The 22,701-nt window shown below is 48.6% G+C and overlaps 2 protein-coding genes across 6 annotated transcripts in view; one reads left to right on the forward strand and one right to left on the reverse strand.

The window, feature by feature from the left end:
* The window catches only part of MIGA2 (mitoguardin 2), a 26,317-nt gene extending 22,158 nt beyond the window's left edge, over nt 1-4,159 (reverse strand). For all 3 annotated transcript variants that reach the window (XM_066610624.1, XM_066610623.1, XM_066610622.1), the window contains exon 1: nt 4,081-4,159. The gene's annotated coding sequence lies outside the window, so the exon portion shown is untranslated. The remainder of the gene's footprint in view (nt 1-4,080) is intronic.
* Nucleotides 4,160-4,503: 344 nt separating this feature from the next.
* Nucleotides 4,504-22,701, forward strand: part of SH3GLB2 (SH3 domain containing GRB2 like, endophilin B2) — a 41,118-nt gene continuing 22,920 nt past the window's right edge. For 2 of the 3 annotated variants that reach the window (XM_066610666.1, XM_066610667.1), the window contains exons 1-2: nt 4,504-4,634; nt 21,452-21,593. In XM_066610666.1, coding sequence (XP_066466763.1) covers nt 4,572-4,634; nt 21,452-21,593 — 205 coding nt within the window. In that variant the 5' untranslated portion in view covers nt 4,504-4,571. The remainder of the gene's footprint in view (nt 4,635-21,451; nt 21,594-22,701) is intronic. The other variant, XM_066610668.1, reaches the window with a different exon arrangement.

Below are 22,701 nucleotides of genomic sequence, written 5' to 3' on the forward strand. Positions count from 1 at the left end.
AACAAAACAGAAACAAGCCAGGGTCATTTCTCAGACCTTATCCTGGCTGAGGCTGTAAAACTATGTCGTGGGATACAATACTTGAAACTGCTCACATGACTAAATGCTCCTCCACTCAATGCATCCCTGAACATGGAAAACTACTATATCAGGGAGAATCACTCTTCCCTAGCTTCCTCCTTGATGCCCTGGTTTTCTATGTATGGGTTTATTTTTTAGACCCCCCCTAAATGGGCAAGAACCCCTCTGTGTCAGTCGCTGCTTGCAACTTGTGGATTAGTTCAGGCACACCGTAGACCATCGCATTCCGAGTGCTAGAACAAGCATTAACCAGTACTAGGCAATTTCAGCAAGTCATTCTGCCATGTCAGCTGTGCTGGCGGCTAGTCCGTTCTGGGGGGCAATTCACGGTACTGGTCAGTACCTCAAATGCTCTAATCAGCTTAAGACCAAGGTATCTAAAGATCCACTTTCCCCCTTTGGAAATTGCCCATCCCCAGACATCAGCAGGAAGCTCAACTGGCAGCAACATGAAAGAGGGGGCTCTCTATGGTGGGCCCCATGTATGTGGAACTCCCTGCCACTGGATATCAGCTCCAGTGCCCCTGCCTCTTTTCAACATATCATATGAGGCTGCCTTATACGAATGCAGACCCTTGGTCCACCTATCCCCTGGGGGCTGGGGATAAGAATAGGCCCTCAGTTTGGCTGTACTTGTCGTAAGAGGCGACTAAACAGCCACCGGGTAGATGGGACTCGTCAGCCTGGGAAGGCAGCTCATCTGAGAGAAGGAAAACTCTGATCCCAAACCTCCACTGCCTTGTGGCTACATCCAGTTATGGAAAAGGCTTCAGGAGTCAACCTCGAGGCAAAATCCGAAGCCGGAGTCCCTGAGGCAGTTCATGGCTGAACACAGTCACGTTCTGGCAACTCCTGCGACGCCGCTGGAACCAACCGTATTGGCCTCTGCCTTTCCATTGGACCATTTCAGCGACGTGGAGAGGGGGGATTTGCTGCATGGGTAACAGCCTATCCTCCATACCTACTTTACCCAGGCTTTGCGCACTGGAGAGGACACTCTGTTCCAGAACCTCCATTCAGAGCGTGACACCATAGTCTTCCGAGACTGAAGGATGCCAACTCTGGTCCACCTAGCTTAGTATTGACAGGCAGCTGAAAATTGCTGAATATTTTTGGAATTTGTACACAGAAAAGAGTTGGGTGTGGTGAAGCTTAACATGACTTTTAAATCCAGGGTCTGAAAAAAGGCCCCCCCCCCCCCGCAGGTTGTCTTAAGCAGGGTGTGAGCTTTCAAATTTCAGTGCCCACCCCAACCTGGAAACTGAGGATATTAAGTCCTTCCCTGAAACAACCAGCAAGAGGCTGAAGGATTGCTGAAGAATTTTTGCAGATTTTTTTTAAGCACACAAGATTAGAATAGAATTTCAAATCATAGGCCATATAGCAGTTCAGCCTCTTTGTGGAAGAAGAGATGGGCAAGAGCCATAGCCGAGTGGCGGAGCAAGGGCTGGTCACATTTCAGCATCTTCAGCGGGTCTCCCACCATCTCCAACCCATCTGCCTTTACTCTCTCCCTCTGCCTCTCCAAACTGAATGCACATTATCGCTGTGTCCATCTCCACCCCTTCTCCTTCCAGTGCAAGGAATGACAGGACAGAAGGACACAGTTAAGAGGGCACACTGCTTGGCTGCTACCAGGTGGAGAGAGAACCTTGACCGCTCACCCCTCTCATCCGCCGAACCCTTGAAGACAGGCCAGTGCTTGATAAGCCGAAGACGACTATTTTCCTTAGAAAGGAAGCTTGGTGGTTCTCTCTTTGGATGTGCAAGCTTTGACAACAATTAAAGAAGAAGGTATTGAAGTTTTGCAGTAAGAATTAAGGATAGAAGGTCAGACACTGTCCTTCCCTCAGCTAACAAGAAAGTTGCTGCTTAGGTCACTCTGGTCATATACTTGAATCTGCAGGTCTCTGTTCAAACTGCCTGCATCCCCACTGCAACCTTGAGCTCCACATAGTATCAGCAGAGGGAAAAAAGCAAACTCTGGTGTAGTACAACAGGTTTGCCATCAGCCACCTCAGCTGATCCATTAGTATTCATCTCTAACACATTAGTATCTATCACTGTGCAGTTGTTCGCTGGATACAGTTTTGGTTTCTTATAAAAGCAGAACATCACCAACAAGTTGATACAATTTGATTTGATTTACCATTTCCCCTCCTGTAAGCACATGTTTTCTCAAAAACAGCTTTATCCCAGAGATACTTAGTTTTGGACACCCCATTCCAAAAGTTTTGTGGAATTGGGAAACAGTTGCTAGAGATTGGGGGGAATGGATGGAGCAGTCGTCTACCTGGCCATATTTGTGCACATCCCAGAAATATCTAATTGATGGAGGCTGGAATAGGCTGATGAAAGGAACCTAGCTTCCTCTTCTGTTTGCCACCCCCTGTTAACCAGTGTTCAGAGGCAGGCACCGTGCAGGTGTCGTTTCAATGCCACAGCTACGGATTGACTTGCATGAATTTGTCCCATCTCCTTTTCCGGTCATTCTAAGGCTAAGCCAATGTCCATCACCACCGGCCACGTAGTAATGACTCTCCCCCAGCATTGAGAGGCAGTCTCTGAACTCTGAGGTTCCACTTTCAATATCCATTCATCCATAAACCTTTATTGGCATTAAGCACTTTCAATATCATGGCTAGTAGACACCGATTGTTCTCTCCTCCTTCCTGAACCTTTAAAAAATAGGAGCCAGGCCTGATTGGACCAAAACCCATCTATCCAAGCACCCCATTTCTCCACAGACACATAAGGGAAGCCCACAAGCAGGGCCTGAAAACAACCCATACCCCAGCATGCCTCCCACAGAAGCTCCAATTATTACAGTTGACAGCACTATCCTCTGTGACTTTTTCTCATCCCTTTCTCAATTCACCTGAGCCAGGTGAACCACAGCAGGACCCCATTCTCCCCCAGCCACTAGCTGGAGAGGTCATTACCTGTGAATATGGAGTCCATCTTTAAATATCAGTGGTAATTAATGCTATTTAAGTATGGTTCATTGCAGTCAATCACCCTCACCTCCACCACTTTAAACAAATTTTTTAAAACCCCTGACTACATGTGGTGTATTTAATTGGTTTTTAAGCTATATAATTGTCCAAGGGCATTAAGAGTGGAGCAAGCATAAAGCTACAAATCTTATAATATACTAACTGAAAACCAGAATCAATCATTTTGTCATAAGAAAGCCCTTAAGGAGGAAGGACCATCAATGTCAATAAGAGAGGGTACAGCAATACTGTTTGGGGATTTGGAAAGAAGGATGGAGGGTCTCCTGGTATCTCAGTGCCTGCCTGATTCCACTTACAGCTACTTGAGCTGGGGTGAGGGTGGGAGGGAAGAGTCACCCCATCACAAGCCTGCTCCCCAAAATCTGGCAGGCAGAAGTAGACTGCACCTGAATAGAGAGGTTCCACTTAACTACCAAGGGTAGCAATTGCTGTTGTGGTAAAGAGAGAGGAAGTACAAAGGGACAGACAGGCAGGCAGGCGCTGGACAGCTTTACCTGCCCAATCCTATCCATACTTACCTGGGAGTAAGCTCCATGGACTATAATTGAACTTACTTCTGAGTAGACATGGATAGGCTTGGGCTCTGAGGCTACAATCCTATCCACACTTTCCTGGGAGTAAGCCCAATTGAGTATAATTGGACTTACTTCTGAGTAGGCATGCAGGGGCTTGGGCTGGGATGCACACCCCAGCTCAGGTCTGCAGTACAGGTCTTATAAGGTATGGGGCAGCTATGCTCAAATAAGGAATGCTGCTTCCTTCCCAGCCCCATAAATTTAGACCCTATAAGTTGCAACTTACTGGGATGAGACCCTATAAGTTGTGGGCTTCCCCCACCTACTTAGTAAGAGAAAGCCACTTTTTGCCTATGCAGGAAGGACAGGGAGCCACGTCCCCCCCTCCATAATGGAAGAGGCCACCATGCACCTGCCTTAGGCAGCCTGGGGCATACCACCCGCCTACCAGCGGGGGGGATCCTCACCGTGCAGCCGCGCTCCATGGCTTCAGAAGGGCAGCCTCTCCTTCCCAGCGATGCCTCTTTCTCTTTCTCGTTCTCACACCCTAACGCGACGGTTGTTAGTAAGGGGGCGGGGCGCCGTGGCGAGACCGCCGATTGCCACTCGTCTCCGCCAATGAAATCAGCAGCTCGCTCCCCGCGGCGGCCAACGAGCATCCACTTTCGCCGCCCGGCTTGATGCACTTGCCGCAACAATATCTAGTGCGGTTGAGCGACGGGGAGCGGGAGGGAGGTGTGTGTGGATCAGAACGATTGGACAGCGGGGGGAAGGGGCGGGGCTTCGCTTAAAGGGGCAATGGCGCAGATGGCAAGAGCTGGCACCAGCTACATGCACAGGGTGGGGGCAGCTTTAAGGGGCGGTCCAGGGGTGGCCAGGAGGGCTTGGCTGCCGCTGGGTGTCAGTGCCTCAACCTCCTCTGCTGCTCCCTGCCTCCTCCCTTGGCTGTGGCCTCGCCATGGACTTCAACATGAAGAAGCTGGCCTCTGATGCAGGGGTCTTCTTCACCAGGGCTGTGCAGGTGAGCCCCCCCCCCCACTGCTCCCAGGGTTGTGCAGGGACCAGCTGCTGCCACCTCCCTGGGAGCCCTGCCTTTGCCTGGCTCTTCCAGCCCTGCCTCCTGCAGGCAAGCAGCTTCCGCAGGCTGGAGAAACAGCCACTGCTGGGGGGAAGCAGGCCAGCCACCCTCCCCCTGGCAGCCCAATCCTACCCACACTTCCCTGGGAGTAAGCCCCATTGGCTCTAGTGGGACTTGCTTCTGAGTAGACATCCCTAGGCTTGGGCTGTCAATCAAAGAGGAGCACCCACTTGAAAAAAAGTGTTAGCAGGGGATTCCATTTTTCTCCCCCTTAATGGGGCGTTATGGCCTTTTTTTGGGGGGGGGGTTCTTGGTTTTTTATATTGGCTTTGGCTCTGTCACCTAGGAAATGATGCATGGCATGACGTGCATGTTCAAGATGGGGGGGAAGCACGCTGTTCATGTGCTCTTCTTTAGAGATCTGAGCTAGAAGCCTTTCTCTCCCCCCCTTCTCCCCACGCTTGTTCTAGCTGCATACCCCTAATGACAGCTTGCATGTCAGAATGCACCAGGATGCAGGTCTCTTTGTTGTCTTGTGGGGGCATCTGGTGGGCCGCTGTGAGGTGCAGGAAGCTGGACCGGATGGGTCTGTGGCCTGATCCAGCGGGGCTCTTCTTATGCTCTTATGACAGCCTGTAGCATCTGAATTGTTGGCATCTCTGCAAAGGGAAGAGTAGGCAGGGGCAAGGCTGAGTGTTGCAGAGTGATTGGGGAGGGAGGCCAAAAAGCTGCTTGACTTGGAGATGACTCAAAGTGATGGTGATTGCTTTGGATCTGTCTGAGGTTTGCAGGTGTTCTTCCTCCCCGCCCCCCAGATAAAAGTGAATAATTTTATTGGCACCTTCTGTCAAGAAAGTAGGGCTCTCTAGACTGTCCTCGTCACCACCAGTGTGTTGGTACTCCACAGGAATGAGGCCCCTCTTACTGGACCCCCACCCCCTCAAAAAAAAAGTATTGCATGATCAATGTGTATTTGCATGTATCTATTGCTTGTTTATCCACTGTTTCCCTTTCAAACTGTATTGTCTTTGGGGTTGAGATTTAATCTCTCTGTATGGTGCTATGCGCATTCAGGGTGCTCCGTAGACTGAAATTCTGTTGAAATGTTAATTGTAAGCTCCTTGAAGTCTGGACCTCTGTACAGCAGGGTTCAATTTTCAGGCAGCAGATGAGAGTGCCTGGCAGAATTGACTCTCGGAATCCCCTGCAAAATCCTATCAAAGGCTATGAATATTATTATGTTCAACCCAAATACCTAGGAGTGACTGTCGACTAGGACGACACCCCAGATTTGCCTCCCTTAATGAGCCCTGAGTGACGCTCTTGTCCTGACTCCTATCACTGAATCCTTACTCCCTTAAAGTTCTAAATTCTGGTTGGCCGATATGCATTATCTGTTCCTAAAAATATGAAGACTGGGGCCTCTTGTAAATCTGCAACAAGCCCCTTTTTGTGCTTGTGGAATCAAATGCTCCTGCTTGCGAGGCTTAAAATAGGCCCTCCGTTCGTTGAGCAGGTCTGAAGTTGCCCAGGTCTGATGTTTTGGGGAGTAGAGTGCCATCATTGCTATCCAAGCGCTGCTGTGCTGCACAGACACTGCGGTTTGAGCTGGTAAGGACTTCAGTGGGCTGGTAACTGGCGTTAAAACAGCTTGGCTGATGAGTACACAAGACCCAACGCTTATTAAATGCCTTCTGGTTCTGATCTGTTGCAAAAATTGGCCGACTGGAGCACAGTTGTGGGTTTGATGTAGAGGGGGGAGCGTTGCAAGATTTTCAGGAAGATTCAAAGTCCGGGATGTATTCACCATTCCAATTTTTGAGGATACTGTACTGACCCTGGTGGAATTGAGATTATGATAACGCTGTGGTGGGCAGCTAACTGCGGACAAAGCAACAGGACTTGCGCTCAGCGGGGCGTTGCTTGCCGCGCAAGAAATTTCTCTCATTTGGGCCTGGACAAAATGGCTTGTTAACGAGTACCAGTTCTGCAACTTTGCTAGTTGGATTGATCGGGCTGATAATGGGGATACAACACCAAGGTCCTGGCGTAAGCGCTCTCAAACAATAGAAAACCATTAGAAGGTGAGGTGGAGGAATGCAAAGAGAAGGCTGTAAGCTCCCCCCCCCCCTTGACTTGGCAAGTCAACATGTCAAGGTTGGAAAAAAAAAATTGTTTATCTGTTAAGTGCAGTGTTAATTGGATGCCCTCCCCCAAGCTGGCCTGTGCACTGTAAGCTGAAAATACTGCCTTATGCTTCGGTTTGCTCCAACTGTTCCTAGTTTCTGCAGTTCTTGGATATTGTATGTATTGACCAAGGAGTGGGTGAGTTCAGTGAGGAGTGGCCTGGTGGTCCCAGCAAGGATGCTGGAGTGGCCCTTGCTTATTGATCAGCCTCAAAGGTAAACACAATCGTGTGTGTGTTGCAACTGACTGACACAGCAACCTCAACTTCTTCATAGAGTCCATTGGCCCAGTTCCCTAGTCTCTTTTCTCTCTTGTATGTATGTGTCAATGAAAGGATTGTGTGTTCTTCCACACACAACCTTCACTCCCTTCCCCAATGTTCCTAGTGTCCGTTTTTATATTGCGATCAGTGCTCTCATTCTCGCTGGGGCTATTCACCCGTTTTCCCCCCCTGGGTCCCACTTCTGCAAACACCACCACCATTGCCAGCAACAGCAATTCCACCTGTGCAACTGTCCCTTACATTGGTGGATGTCTACCTGCCCCACAGTTTTCACTGCAACAAAGAAGGGGGCCTCAGTTACTGCTGCCTCCTGGTCTCCCCTTTGTTCTGCACCCTTCTTCCCCCAGCCATGTCTATGCTGGGGGGGGCAGGCATCTATACCACCACCCCAGCAAGTTCCACTTCCAGCAGGGTTGTGTCAAGCAGGATCGTTTCTGAGTATTTCCTGGGGCAGTGGAGCCAAGGACCACCCATGTGTTGTTCTGCGTGAAGTACTGATGGTACTACGTAGGTAGTACCAGAATTGTCGTTCGGCCCCAGCTCTTTAGAAGTGAAATCCAAGCGGTGGCTGCTGCTTGTCCAACATTCTCGCTGTATTTACGCCTGCAGTTTCGCATGCGGGTGAAACTCACCTTGAACTGCAAACTGGTTATTCCAGCATATTTTTATACACTTAGGAAGCTTCCTACCGAGTTACCCTTGGTCCATCTAGCTTGGTATTTTAATGCACTGGCGGTTTCAGACAGGTTTCTTTTCCCAGCCCTACCTGAAGATGCTGTTGTGGTTGAACTAGGGACTTTTTGCACACAAAGCTTATTCTCTAACCATTTAGCTATGACCGGATCCCAAAGGCCTGATCCCAAAGGATCTCCCCTATGGAGAACTCGTGCAAGGAAAGCACCCTACAGGTAGATCACAGCTGCGATACAAGGACATCTGCAAGAGGGATCTGAAGGCCTTAGGAGTGGACCTCAACAGGTGGGAAACCCTGGCCTCTGAGCGGCCCGCTTGGAGGCAGGCTGTGCAGCATGGTCTTTCCCAGTTTGAAGAGACACTTGGCCAACAGTCTGAGGCTAAGAGGCAAAGAAGGAAGGCCCGTAGCCAGGGAGACAGACCAGGGACAGACTGCACTTGCTCCCAATGTGGAAGGGATTGTCACTCCCGAATTGGCCTTTTCAGCCACACTAGACGCTGTGCCAGAACCACCTTTCAGAGCGCGATACCATAGTCTTTCGAGACTGAAGGTTGCCAACAATATATAGCTTATGACCCTTCCCGCTAACCTAAAAAACACACCATACTGATTTTTTTTTTTTAAACTGTGTATACGTCACACTGTTGCATCAAGGCTAAACAGAATCTTTAGCAGCAATGGCAGGTATGCGTACGGAAGCGATCTTCAGTATTTAATTTAATTTAAAATTGAGTTCAGTTTCAGGTGGTCAGGACTCTCCAACTTTCCAGGTCAGTTATGGATGTCGCAAGCGGTCAATTTCACAAGCGTCTGAACTGATTTAGCTTTATTTTAAAGAAAATGTATGTGTTGCCTCTGCTCAAGAGACCAGAGACTTAGAACATAATTTAATTTGAAAGAAAGCTGTAATAAAATACAAAAGCAGTACAAAATAATTTGTTCCCGTGTTGTGCTATCAAATGACCACAGTTTTAAGGGGAAAAAATACAGTATTTTTAAAAAGTTCAGAAACAATTGAAAATTGTGTTGTGCGTTTTGTAAACAGAATGAAGCCAGAAGGATAAAGTGAAGTCTACAGTTGCAAGCAGAGTGTCTGGTTACTGAAGCTTTTGCTTATAAGACAGTATTTTCTGTGTTCAGTGGTTTGTTGTAGTAGGAGCAAGACAGCCTTGTAAGGGAGGGGCCTGTAGTTCAGTGGAGTATTGTATGCTTTGCAAACAGACGGTTCGAGGCTCAATCCCCAGGTTGGGCTAGGAAGGACCCCTATCTGAAAGGCTGGAGAATTTTTGCTGACAGTGTGGATCTATATGGGCCTGTGGCCTGCCCATGTTTGTTTGGTATGTGCAGATTGCCTGCTTTTCCTAAAGCTGCAGTTCTGGTGTGTAAAAAAACACACATGAGAAAATGCACTAAGAAAATGCACTTTGTACATGATGCAGACACGCAAGACTTGTCTTATTTTGTCGGATGCTGTTCTGCTTTTGCTAGCCGTGGAAGGGCCAGTGTTGTTCCAGTCACAGTGTTGACTGTGTTCCCAGTCCCAGTGTTCCCAGTCCCAGGCCAGTGTTGTTCCCAGTCACCTCTCTGTCTTCTTGACTCCAACAGGTATTATCCTGTCGTATTCCTGCCCAGAAGGGCAGCGCCAGTTTGGTAGACAGGGTGGATTCTGTCCAGTGCCGCTGAGGCCGAATAAGCAGACACTGAAAGGTGGAAGGCTTTGAAGGTTCTTTATTGTTCAACAGACATGTCTGTGACCTTTGAGAGTTTGCACCACTGAAATTCAAAGGTAATGTCAAAAGGGTGGGACCCTCCTTGTTTCCTTGGGGCTTGTTTCCTGGGGGCTGGGGATAAGAATAGGCCCTCAGTTTGGCTGTACTTGTCCTAAGAGGCGACTAAACAGCCACTGGGTAGATGGGACTCGTCAGCCTGGGAAGGCAGCTCATCTGAGAGAAGGAAAACTCTGATCCCAAACCTCCACTGCCTTGTGGCTACATCCAGTTATGGAAGAGGCTTCAGGAGTCAACCTCGAGGCAAAATCCGGAGCCGGAGTCCCTGAGGCAGTTCATGGCTGAACACAGTCACGTTCTGGCAACTCCTGCGACGCTGCTGGAACCAACCGTATTGGCCTCTGCCTTTCCATTGGACCATTTCAGCGACATGGAGAGGGGGGATTTGCTGCATGGGTAACAGCCTATCCTCCATACCTACTTTACCCAGGCTTCGCGCACTGGAGAGGACACTCTGTTCCAGAACCACCATTCAAAGCGTGACACCATAGTCTTCCGAGACTGAGGGATGCCAACTATGGGACCCTCCTTTTATACATTTCAGTTGTCATTCAAAACAAAGTCCCCCAGAAAGGGTGTTAACTTTCCCTGGTAACATTCCACTGGCCTTCTCATGCTTTCGCTCTCCCCCTCTCTCCATTGCCCTCCTCATGGCTTTTGCCCCCCACCTTCCAACAAGGAAGTATGCTGGTTTCGGTCTAGCTATAGCAAAACATGTCCTGCTATTTTCAGCTATGAGGTTACATATTGTCTGGCGTGTGGGGTTTCGTTAGCTGTCAGCAGGGGAATTTTGTGACATTAAGCACTTTGGTTACCTCGTCAGCGAAAAGGAAGGGGGGTCTGTTAATTATGGAATTTGCCAGGCAGTTAGTCTGGAGCATCTCTCCTAAGTTCATACTTGGCCTGTCTTCGTTCTGCACCCCCTCCCTCTGTCCTGTATTGATGGCTGTTACAAGTTACTTTGGGAGGAAAGAAGGGGGGTCCAAGACAGGTAAATAGGCATCAGTCCTCTCAAGCGTATCACTGCCGTCATGAGGACTAGAGGCTTATCTTTGCGTTCATGTTTTTCTATTTTAGTTTTAAATGAAAGCATCCTGTGCTCTCGTTGCCTGCTTGCCTTGCTGCAGGTACTGCCCTGTTGCCTTAATAGAAAAGGCATCTTGCCCCCCCCCCAGATGAAGTACAGACAGGGCTTTCAAGGACTGAGTTCTTGTGCAAGCAGGGAAAGAGGGATACCTTGAAACGGAGGCGGCATTCTTTAGATCCAGGAGAATTTCTGGAGACCATCTCATCGAGGCTTCGACAAGGCGTAGGTTGGAGGCAGCCCAGACATCAGCAGGGTTTGAGGCATTTTTATAAATAGCAATTCTCGTTACACCCACTTCATATTGCCTTGCAGATGAGAGTTCCACGCTCGGTGGAGGCATTAATCTTTTTTTTTTTTTTTTCTTTTTTCTGAGCAGGGAAGCCAAGCTGCACAGGGCATGCCATGGTTCCTGGGGAGCTTGTTTAAGGCTCTTATGAGAAGGGGCATGCCCCTAACAGCTGGAGTTTCAGCTCTCTTGAAAGTATATATGAGGCACTTGGAGGCCCTTCTGTAGTCACTGTCTGCCAAACTGAGGAAAAATGAAGCTTTCAGCTACACAAGTGGCGCTACTCTGGGATAACACAAGAGAAGCCCCAGAGTCCGGTGTGCCGATTCCCACTGTCGCCTCTGGAAAGTCCAAGCATGAGATAAAGGCAGCCAACCTCTCTTGTTTGTATCTGATATTCGGAGGGAGACTGTCCATGTTCATTGAGGCTTTATTTTCAGTTATCGTGGTTAAGACCTGCGGATAGCTCAGGAATTTATCTAATTCAACGATTCCCAAACGTTTTAGCATCAGGACCCACCTAAAAAAAAAAAAAAAGCTTCACTTTACCAGTTGCTCAAGCCTCTGTGGTTTTAATGGTGATTGGGCAGGTGCACAAAACCTAATCTGCCTTGTCGGTTTTGTGACCCACTGGTGGGCCATGGGCGCACAGTTTGGGAACCACTGAGTCTAATCCTTTATAAGAACAATAAGAATTGTTTTTCTGGGTCAGGCCACGTTTCCCCAGAGTGGCCCACCAGATGCCTTTAGAATGCGTACAAGCAGGGCTCCCTGCTCTTTGCCACCCCCTTAACCTCTGCATTTGGCTTACTGGACAAAGGTTTGCAGTAGTCTTTATGTCTAAGTAGCTCTTGGTAAGCCATAAGAACATAAGAACAGCCCCACTGGATCAGGCCATAGGCCCATCTAGTCCAGCTTCCTGTATCTCACAGCGGCCCACCAAATGCCCCAGGGAGCATAAGAACAGCCCCACTGGATCAGGCCATAGGCCCATCTAGTCCAGCCCCCTGTATCTCACAGTGGCCCACCAAATGCCCCAGGGAGCATAATAACATAAGAACAGCCCCACTGGATCAGGCCATAGGCCCATCTAGTCCAGCCCCCTGTATCTCACAGTGGCCCACCAAATGCCCCAGGGAGCATAATAACATAAGAACAGCCCCACTGGATCAGGCCATAGGCCCATCTAGTCCAGCTCCCTGTATCTCACAGTGGCCCACCAAATGCCCCACGGAGCATAAGAACATAAGAGCAGCCCCACTGGATCAGGCCATAGGCCCCTCTAGTCCAGCTTCCTGTATCTCACAGAGGCCCACTAAATGCCCCAGGGAGCACACCAGATATCTCCATCTCCATAAATGGATAGTATCACCCATGGGTTGCTCAACATGCCTTCTGGGTGGACTGCCTCGGAGAGGAAGCAAAAATGAGCTTGCAGTTGGCTCGCTGAGCACCTGTTGGCTATTGCCTGGGTTGTTGCTGTTAACTCTCTTGAATAAGCAAAGCAGTCTTTATAAAAACAGATGTGTGTCTACTTATCGCAGTAGACCTGAATCCCTTTTATTAGGGCACAACACCCAACACAACGTCATTACATCTCAGCTTGAAGAAATCCATTTGGCTCTGCAAGGTTTTGCATTTCCAGCTCTGCTGCTTAGTAGCTGGAAGAGAAAGGTGCTTTCTTGTAATAGAGGGCTGGGAAGGGAAGGCCTCCAGCCATTTCTGTCCTCTGCAGAGTAAGTTTTCCATCAACTGCGTTGGGAGATTGAATTGGCTCATTCCGAACTTGGCTTTTATATGACACTGGAGGATACCTCCTCTGGCTGAGTACGCACATTAACTTTGTTAAAATCTATTGGAATTGCATTGGCGGAGTGGAGCGGCAGCAGGGAGAGCTGAGCAAAGCAACCAGTGTGGGCATACTCGGCCATTGCTCATATAAGACTTGGCCATTATGTTGTCTGGAGAGTCTGGCCAAGGGAACAGACAGGTCTTGTACGTGTGGGGTTGTGCCTTATCAGTTCTCGGGAGGAGAACAGTGCGACACACACACACACACACACACACACACACACACACACACACACACACACACACACACACACGAACCTACCTTTTCCGGAACTTGAGACAGCCGCCCACACAGGAAGTTTGAAGAAAGTAGTGTCTTCCAGATTACTCCAGTGTAGTTCTAAGTCCTTCTGCATAGCTCTGCTCTCCTATTGGTCGTGAAGCCTCCTTGCCCCACACCTTTGTGTTGCTTCTAGAGTTCCATGATGACAGTGAGATCTAAGCACGTAGGAAACTGCCTCATCACGTCAGGCTATTGGTCCATCTGTCTGCCTGACCCCAGACAGGATCGGACTTAGCCAGAGGCTACCAATTTCTCCCCTCCCCATACCCTAATATTGCATTAGGAAATCACTAGTGGGGGGGTATTATTCTCCCCCCTCCAACCAATGATGCCCTGGGGTGATGTGACTTCAGAGTTATCATGGAGGAGGAGAAGGTGGTTGGTGAAAAGAGCATTGGCGGAGCAAGAGCCCTGTAACTTTGGGTGAAATCTACCAAATTTTTCTGCTTAAGTGCCCCCTCTGCTAAGTGCCCCCTCAAATCTGGAGCCAGCCCTGTAAATCTGGTTCTAGCGGAATTGTTCTGATGGGTGGGGGTGTATGTATAAGTGAGGGGGGACACCTGACCTCTGTTGCCTAGGCTTACCGCAGTGGTTCCCAAACTGTGAGCCATGGTTTCCCTGGGAGCCACAGAATCCTCACCAAAACCCGCCACCCTAATCAATGTATAGGATTGTAGTCCTAATGGGGAGCCTCAGCCAATGGCCCAGGAGGTCAAGGGAGCTGCCAGTCGAAGACGTCTGGGAACCACTGGCTTACTGGGTTGTTTACTATGATTACAGCAAGCTGGTGGTACAGTATTTGATGCAGGGAGACTGAGAGGGTCTGGCTTGCTGATTACTCACCAAGTGAGATTTCAAACGGCAAAATCCTTACTCACAGCATAGTCTCTTCTCCATTGTGCTTTGCCAGCCGCATCCATCTTTCAGAACTTCAGTTATTACACTTTATTAGTGTTTAGGAACCAGCGTGTCTTTAAATATTTCATGTATCCTGCCTTGCTATGCGTTGATGGTGTTTCAGTATAGATCTCAATGGTGTGTCTTGCTAGTTTGTGCATTCTGTGAACGCTTTGACTTCTTGGCCTCATTGCACTGGACATGCCAGGCTTGCAAGGGCCGGAGATCTTAATATCTTTTTAATTTGAACATTGGATCAAAAGTCATTTGCAGGAAGACTTCAGATGGCTGGCTGTGCTCTCCCTGGGACAGAACAAAAGATGAGCCTCTTCCCTAGAGAAGCGATTCCTCCGATTGATCTATCTGGGTTACTATGGCAATAGTGATTTCAAGAAAAGACCAGGGGCTTCTTCAAGCAGGCAAGTGTTGGCTGTCTTGTCCCGCAGTGATAACTAATGTGCTGATTGTTCAGTCCTACACAGATAGACTTGCGGTGCTTTTCCAAGGAGGCTTCTGGCAGGGGACAGTAGCCAACCAGGTTGATGAAGCCGGCTTGACGTGGCACTGGGTGTGTTGCAATGCAAGTGTCTTTGCTAGAGGAGCACCAGTTTGGATCCTAGTGGCGGACTTCCAAGTCCCGAATCCAAAACATTATGCTGTAGTAGCACAGTGTACCGGGGCATACCCATGTCAAAACTGTTAATGTGTTTGCTTTGACAGTTTCTGTTGTACCAAGGGCACAACTAGCTTTTTAAGCAACTGTGGCTGGGAAATCACTGTTTCAACATGCCTTAATAGGTGTTTTGGTGAGGTTCTGATCCTCAGGCTTTAGCTGAGGATCCCCTACTTCTCCCCTACTTCTTAGCTGATAAACTGAAGAGTGACCTAGGTCTGGTCTCCAGTATACATGCAGGAACTCTTAAGAATACCCTTTGTATTTCTGCCGCTGCTGTGGTGGTCGTTATATTGAAATGCTCTTTATGCTGCTGGCATTGTTTGTCAACTGTCTTTGCAGAAATATAATGCCTGTTTGTGTTGAGCATGAACTTTGCGTGTTAAAGGAAGTGTGACTGACTCACAGTCTTGCCTACGTGTGGGTCAAGACTTTTCTCACACCTTACCAAGCCAATCATTGCCTTTAAATGTTGACACACCGCAGACTGTTTGCCATTGACCTGCTCAGGTGTTCCGTACCACTCAAACTTACAGGCTGTTTGCTTTGCGTAGGACCTACCACAAAGCATTACCTTGTTTGCTCTTTTCGAGTTAGTATTGGCAACCTTCAGTCTCGAAAGACTATGGTATCGCGCTCTGAAAGGTGGTTCTGGCACAGCGTCTAGTGTGGCTGAAAAGGCCAATCCGGGAGTGACAATCCCTTCCACACCGGGAGCAAGTGCAGTCTGTCCCTGGTCTGTCTCCCTGGCTATGGGCCTTCCTTCTTTGCCTCTTAGCCTCAGACTGTTGGCAAAGTGTCTCTTCAAACTGGGAAAGGCCATGCTGCACAGCCTGCCTCCAAGCGGGCCGCTCAGAGGCCAGGGTTTCCCACTTGTTGAGGTCCATCCCTAAGGCCTTCAGATCCCTCTTGCAGATGTCCTTGTATCGCAGCTGTGGTCTACCTGTAGGGCGCTTTCCTTGCACGAGTTCTCCATAGAGGAGATCCTTTGGGATCCGGCCATCATCCATTCTCACGACATGACCAAGCCAACGCAGGCGTCTCTGTTTCAGCAGTGAATACATGCTAGGGATTCCAGCATGTTCCAGGACTGTGTTGTTTGGAACTTTGTCCTGCCAGGTGATGCCGAGGATGCGTCGGAGGCAGCGCATGTGGAAAGCGCTCAGTTTCCTCTCCTGTTGTGAGCGAAGAGTCCATGACTCGCTGCAGTACAGAAGTGTACTCAGGACGCAAGCTCTGTAGACCTGGATCTTGGTATGTTCCGTCAGCTTCTTGTTGGACCAGACTCTCTTTGTGAGTCTGGAAAACGTGGTAGCTGCTTTACCGATGCGCTTGTTTAGCTCGGTATCGAGAGAAAGAGTGTCGGAGATCGTTGAGCCAAGGTACACAAAGTCATGGACAACCTCCAGTTCATGTGCAGAGATTGTAATGCAGGGAGGTGAGTCCACATCCTGAACCATGACCTGTGTTTTCTTCAGGCTGATTGTCAGTCCAAAATCTTGGCAGACCTTGCTAAAACGATCCATGAGCTGCTGGAGATCTTTGGCAGAGTGGGTAGTGACAGCTGCATCGTCAGCAAAGAGGAAGTCACGCAGACATTTCAGCTGGACTTTGGATTTTGCTCTCAGTCTGGAGAGGTTGAAGAGCTTTCCGTCTGATCTGGTCCGGAGATAGATGCCTTCTGTTGCAGTTCCAAAGGCCTGCTTCAGCAGGACAGCGAAGAAAATCCCAAACAAGGTTGGTGCAAGAACACAGCCCTGCTTCACTCCGCTTCGGATGTCAAAAGGGTCTGATGTGGAGCCATCGAAGACAACAGTGCCCTTCATGTCCTTGTGGAAAGATCTGATGATGCTGAGGAGCCTGGGTGGACATCCAATCTTGGGGAGAATCTTGAAGATGCCGTCTCTGCTGACCAGGTCGAAAGCCTTTGTGAGATCTATGAAGGCTATAAAGAGTTGCGGTTCTGTTAATGTGGACCTATGAGTGGAGCTCAGTGCATTTGTAGGCACAAAATCCTAGGCTTGATTGTATCTCTGCTTAAAGAATCTGGAGTAGCAGAGCTTGAAAAGCTGTTGTCAGTTGAGAAAGGCCTGAACCAGATGGGCCAGACATCTGACTCATTGATACAGCAGGTTTTATATATTTATGGCTGGAATATGGTGGTTAAAAACCATTCCACACTTTTTTTTTCTTTCCAAAAACGACATAACTTGGAACGTAATGCAATGTCTCAACACATTTGCGTTATAACTTGCTGTTTGGTCGCAACTTCAGGTCCTAGGCTTGCTGAGAAGGTTCTGGTGCCCCATGTATATAGCCCATGAAAGCTTACCCTGGCATATGGAAGTCTTGAAGGTGCCCTGAGACTGATGGATGGGGGTCACAGCTCAATGGCAAAGCATCTGCTCTGCATACAGAAAGGTCCCGGTTCAATCCCTGGCATCTCGAGAGAGGGCAAGGAAAGACCCACACTTGACATACTGGCACTGCTTTCTAAGGTTTTGATGGAGATAGTACTGACTGGTTAGATCAAGAGTCTGACTGCTGCAGGCAGCTTTGTATAGAATGTGATTTGTATCCTTCAGCCAAGTAACACGCTGAACCTCAAATTTATCCCTGATACGTAATATGAACTGGACTCTGTGGGCATATGCTTACTTCTGGGGTACATCTTCGGTCCTAGACGATGAACTCCCTCTGGTTATCTTCTACCTTGACTGGTCACACAGGTAGCTAATGGTGCCCTTAGTATTCCTGACTAGCAGGTTCCTCATGCATGTCTCTCCCCCCAGCCAGGGAAATCCAACTCCGGCATGAAATATTGATTCCCAGGAATGCAGCTTGACTCTCTTTCCCTTGACTGATGTTAGTGAGAGGTTCTCTGCAAAAGGCCACCTTGCATTATTCATCACCAGTGTGAATGCCGCTCTAGCTTCCTTGAGCTGCAAATGAGGACAAATGCTCAGGTCTTGGCCCACAGTGACAAGACAGGGTGGGTTTGGGTGTGGATTCTTTTATGTCGTGCCAGCAACTTTGGGTGTGTAGACTCCTGGGAAGAGCGCGTGGTGTCAGAGAAGCAAGAGGGACCTTGATGTTCAGTGGTTCCATCAGACTGTCCTTTGTGTTCCTTTTTAATTTTACAAATTGGTGTACTCCCTACTTGGGAGTTCTTTTGCTGCGTAGGAAACACTGTGTGGACTGTGGGCCTGTTTTTGTTTCCAGTTGGCTGAGACTCTCCACCAGGGACCTCCAAACCCAGGCTGAGATAATCGTTCTGGGCGCAGCGTGGCAGTGGCAAAGCTTTTCTATTCTGTGCCGCAGCCTCCCGTATGTGCGGATACTCACGCCAGGCAGCTGCTTCTGCCCCTCATCGTCCCAGAAGGCTCTGTGCCCCAGTTTCCTGGGGAGGTAGCAGCTGCCCTTCACAAGTTTCAGCCCAGATCGGCTGCAAAGATAGGAGGCTGTGGCACTGAACGCTAAAGCCTCACCCAGGAGGATTATCTCAGAGCGCAGCGGGCCATGGTTTGATGACTGCTGTTCTACACCACCCGCATTTACTAGGACTATATACACCAGAAGGACTTGCAAATGCCTTTCCCGTTTCAACTTCTCTTTTCCTGGGGCCAAGAAGGACTCTGACACCAAGGGAAGCACACCTCTCTTGCAGCAACCCTGCTTGGGCTGGAGGTGGAGAAACTTACAGGGACAAACCCCAAAAATCTTACCAAAAATCTACAAGTTGCAGATAGCTAGCTTTTGAGTTATTCCAGGGCCCTCATCAGCCTGGGTGTTCAGTTCCACCTTTAAATTCCTACAGTTCTTCAGAACGGAGAGCTATTAAGCCTCCCTCTAATCTATACAGCAGGGTTGTTGACAGGGCAGGCTCATGTCATGAAGGTCATTGGAACTGCAGCGATTTCCGCCTGGGCTGTGTGTGTGTCCAAAGCAGTCCAAAGCACAAACTAATTGTTCTCCTTCGTTGGACCTTCCTTCGCAAGATCTGTGACACAGTTGGATCTTCAGCCAAAGAACCCTGAAGTCTCTAGTTGAAGGCTTACGATGGAGTGCAGGGGTTATATACAGACTTGCATTAACCATTTGTAGATGAGAGAGGCGGTTGTTTCGCACTGAGGTTCACTGGGACAAAGGAGCTAGTGGCTAATTCCCCCTCCCCATATTTTGGAAACGTAAATGCTTGCAGTGTTCTCAGTTTGGTCAGTGGTGTTAAAATGCACAAATCCCTTGCGAGGCAGACGACGACGTGTGTGAAAAGCCTGGCAGAGGGCCTTGCTCCGTTTACTCGTAATCCCAACAGCTTGCTGGAATCTCCATCCCTCAAGCTGGTTCTGCCAACGGTTAACAGATTAGCATGATTTTGTCCTGAGCGTGCCTACTCAGAAGCAAGGCTCGTGTGTTCAAAGGGATTTGAGTAGCACAGCTGGGAAAGGCCGCTCTATGAAACCCTGGAGGCTCATCGGCATTCAGAGTCCGTCAAACCGGCTGGATGGACTGATGATTCAGCCCCGTAGGAAGCGGCTCTAGAACACGACTGGATCAGAGCATCTAGGCATGGATTCTGCATCCCCCCAGTGACCAAGCCAGATGTTTCTGGGTAGTGTCAACCAGGCCCCCAAAAGCAGGAGTCTTCTCTTGCCGTAGCTGCCTGCGAATCCCTTTTTATGCTTTCTCTGAACACAGAGGCTCTTGATCTATCCTCCTCCCCCCCCCATGAGTTTGTCTAATCTCTTATAAAAGAACCTGATCTAGAGGGCTGTGACTGAATCACGTGACAGCGAGTTTCCCAAGCTTCATTCTGCCTTGTGTGTTTTGACTTGCATGGGAGAGTGGAGATTTTGCTTTGGTCAGACCTCCAAAAGCCGTGAAAATTGTTGCGTCGAATTCCCCCCCCAAAGCATTTTTTGCTCTTCCCTTCTCCACCTTTCCATTATTGTTCATGCTCTCTGTTCAGATGTATAAGGCAGCACTTCATTTGTTCCCGGGAGGGGGCTCCACAGCTCTCGCTTCAAAGCAATGTGGCAGTTTCCAGCAAATCCTAGCTGACAGTGTGCCAAGCGCACCAGCGCGTGGAAGTGCGTGGGCTTCCAACGCTTATGTGTCATAACCAAAGAGGTGGGAGAGCAGAGTTGGGAGAGCAGATGATCCTACTTGCTGGATGCATCCTGCCTTCTCTCTGTCTAGAAAATGGGGCAGCTTCCCTAGGCAGGATTTTTAATCTTTGCTTGTGACATGGGCCGTGGGGAAAGCCCTCGCCTGTGGAATTGTGTGGGCTGTTTACACATCTAAACGCATTTGACCAGGCAAATAGACCACTGCACATGCAGTTCAAGCATGTAGAAAACCATGCACAGATAAGGGTGGGATTCCACCTCAGTGGAACCGAGCAGCTGCTTTGCAGACAGACCGTTCTTCACGTTTAATTCTGTAGCTGTCTGTTCCAGTGTCACAGGTTCAGTCCCCAACAGCGCCTTCAGGTAGGGCTGAAGAACCCCTTAACGTCGACTGGCAGCAGCAGATCTCCAACTCTGAGCAAGATGAACTCAGGGTCTGACTCGCACAGGTCCTTAGCTTCTTAAGTTGCAAAATTAAGGCTGGTGTTTTCTTGCTTCAGCTTCCAGGTGTCCCTTCAGTGCAGGCTGAACACCAATAACATATGGGAAGCCCTAAATCTTTGTGCCCAGCCTCGCTTTGGAATGTAGACTATCCTCAAGTGGTATTTCAACCGTTACCTTTGAACCATGACGACTAGAAACAGTGTTCTGGGAAAAGTCCCACAGGATGCCAATTTCTGTGTTAAGGGTCATGCTGATCTGGTGGAAACCATGGGGAGTGTCCCATTAGAATTATGTTTTAAAGAACTATGTGAACTATGTGCCCCCACTAGCAGCTTCCAAAAAATTCCATCTGTGGGGAAACGACGATAGAAAAGGTGTGGGATGGCATGCTTGCTGGCTGCCTGTTTTGTTCTCGTCCTCTTCACAGAGCCGATGGTGCTTCTAAAATGCACCATGGACTGAGAATCCTTTCTGAGGTCAACTAGGTAGTAATATCAATGTCTTTGCATGCTTAAATTTTAATACAGTGTATTTTGATTTTCTTCTCGATATCGATGCTTTCAGCTTCCCTTGCTCTTATGGGAAATTTGAAGAGCCGGGGTCTTCACAGGGGCTTCAGTCTGCATCTTTCCCCCAAACTATACCTCTTCTGAAGGACCAGCTGGTTGCGTTTGTACCTAGTTGCGGCGCAACACTGCCCCAGCTATGTACTGACCACAGATTGACAAGCAGTGGTCTAGGGCAGGGGTCTCCAAATGTTTTGGCCAGAGGGCCGCATCAAATCTCTGGCATGGTTTTGAGGGCCGAAAAAGATTTAAATATAAAATTTAAATAAATAAATTAGAGATGGAACTTAGATGTGTGAATAAATGAACGAATGGGCTCATTCATTCAAACTCTCTGGCCTTGGAACACCCTCCAGATGCAACCAGAGCATAGTTCCAGTCATGTTCGGCAAAGTGGGCCAGGGGCTTTCAGGGGACAAGAGGCTCGCCGCGGGCCGGATAGAGACTCGCCGCGGGCCGCATCTGGCCCCCGGGCCAGGGTTTGCAGAGCCCTGGTCTAGGTGGTGTGCGAATGGCTGCCTATCCCTTTGGGAAAACAAGCTGAAGTTGTACAGGAGACATTTTTCTTTGTGTTTTTTTTTCCCAACCTGCAGTTTACCGAGGAGAAGTTGGGCCAAGCAGAAAGGACCGAACTGGACGCCCACTTTGAAAACCTTCTAGCCCGGGCGGACAGTACCAAGAACTGGACTGAGAAGATTTTACGTCAGACAGAAGTCTTGCTACAGCCAAACCCTAGTGAGCATAGATCTCTCTCTTCTTGGTATTGGAGCAATGAACTCACATGGGTATATTTGACCAGACCTGGGTAATGCCACTGAGCAATAAAACTGCAGTAATCTGCTACCCAGAGGCCCCAGGAAGTCCCAGCGATGATTTCACTTGGCAGGAAGGAGGGTAGAGGTAATGCAAGCCCTTTCCACAAATCCTCTCAATTGCACAGCTCAGCTCTTATACCATTGCAACCTTTTATTTGTTAAAAAGGAAGGGGGGTGCTTAACAGTTGACCTCTAACCCAACTAATCAGTCACTTTTAAAAAGTGGAAAATGCAAACCAATATTAAAAGTTAGAACATAAGAACAACCCCACTGGATCAGGCCATAGGCCCATCTAGTCCAGCTTCCTGTATCTCACAGCGGCCCACCAAATGCCCCAGGGAGCACACCAGATAACAAGAGACCTCATTCTGGTGCCCTCCCTTGCATCTGGCATTCTGACATAGCCCATTTCTTAACCAAGTTAAGTCTTGGTTTGTGAAATATGGAAGCCAAGGAAGCCAAGGAAGCCAATATGGAAGCCAAGGAAGCCAAGGAACAACCATCAAAGTCACTATTTTGGATATTAAAAGTGCCTGATTATTTTAGGACTATAACAACTAGGCCTTTAATTTTATATCCCAACTACAAAAACATATGGCCCAGTCACAACCAACATTTTTCCCATGGAACATAATGCTGGATCACATTTTTGGAAGCTATATATTTCAAGAACTGTATTTGTTGTGCAAGCTAGCCATTCTAATACGTTGACTACTACACTAAAATACTTCCTCTCCCTTTCCAATATCAACATTATCTAAACTTTTCCCATTCTTAATATGCAAAAATTTGACATAATTAGGTGTTTTAACCCTTGACTGTTTTATATACAGTATGTCTTATTAAATCATTTCTGCTCAATGTTGCTTATACACAACAGGGATCAGTTGTGTACACCTATGAGCTGGACAGAAATGGGTTAAAAAACAGAAGAGGCATTCTCTCTCTCTCTCCACCCCCCCACCATCAGCATAACTAATGCCTTGCTCCTAGCACTCAAATGTACGAGGATGAAAAAACTTAAAAC

The sequence above is a fragment of the Tiliqua scincoides genome, chromosome 16 (genome assembly GCF_035046505.1).
Source record: "Tiliqua scincoides isolate rTilSci1 chromosome 16, rTilSci1.hap2, whole genome shotgun sequence".
In the NCBI taxonomy this organism is placed as follows: domain Eukaryota; kingdom Metazoa; phylum Chordata; class Lepidosauria; order Squamata; family Scincidae; genus Tiliqua; species Tiliqua scincoides.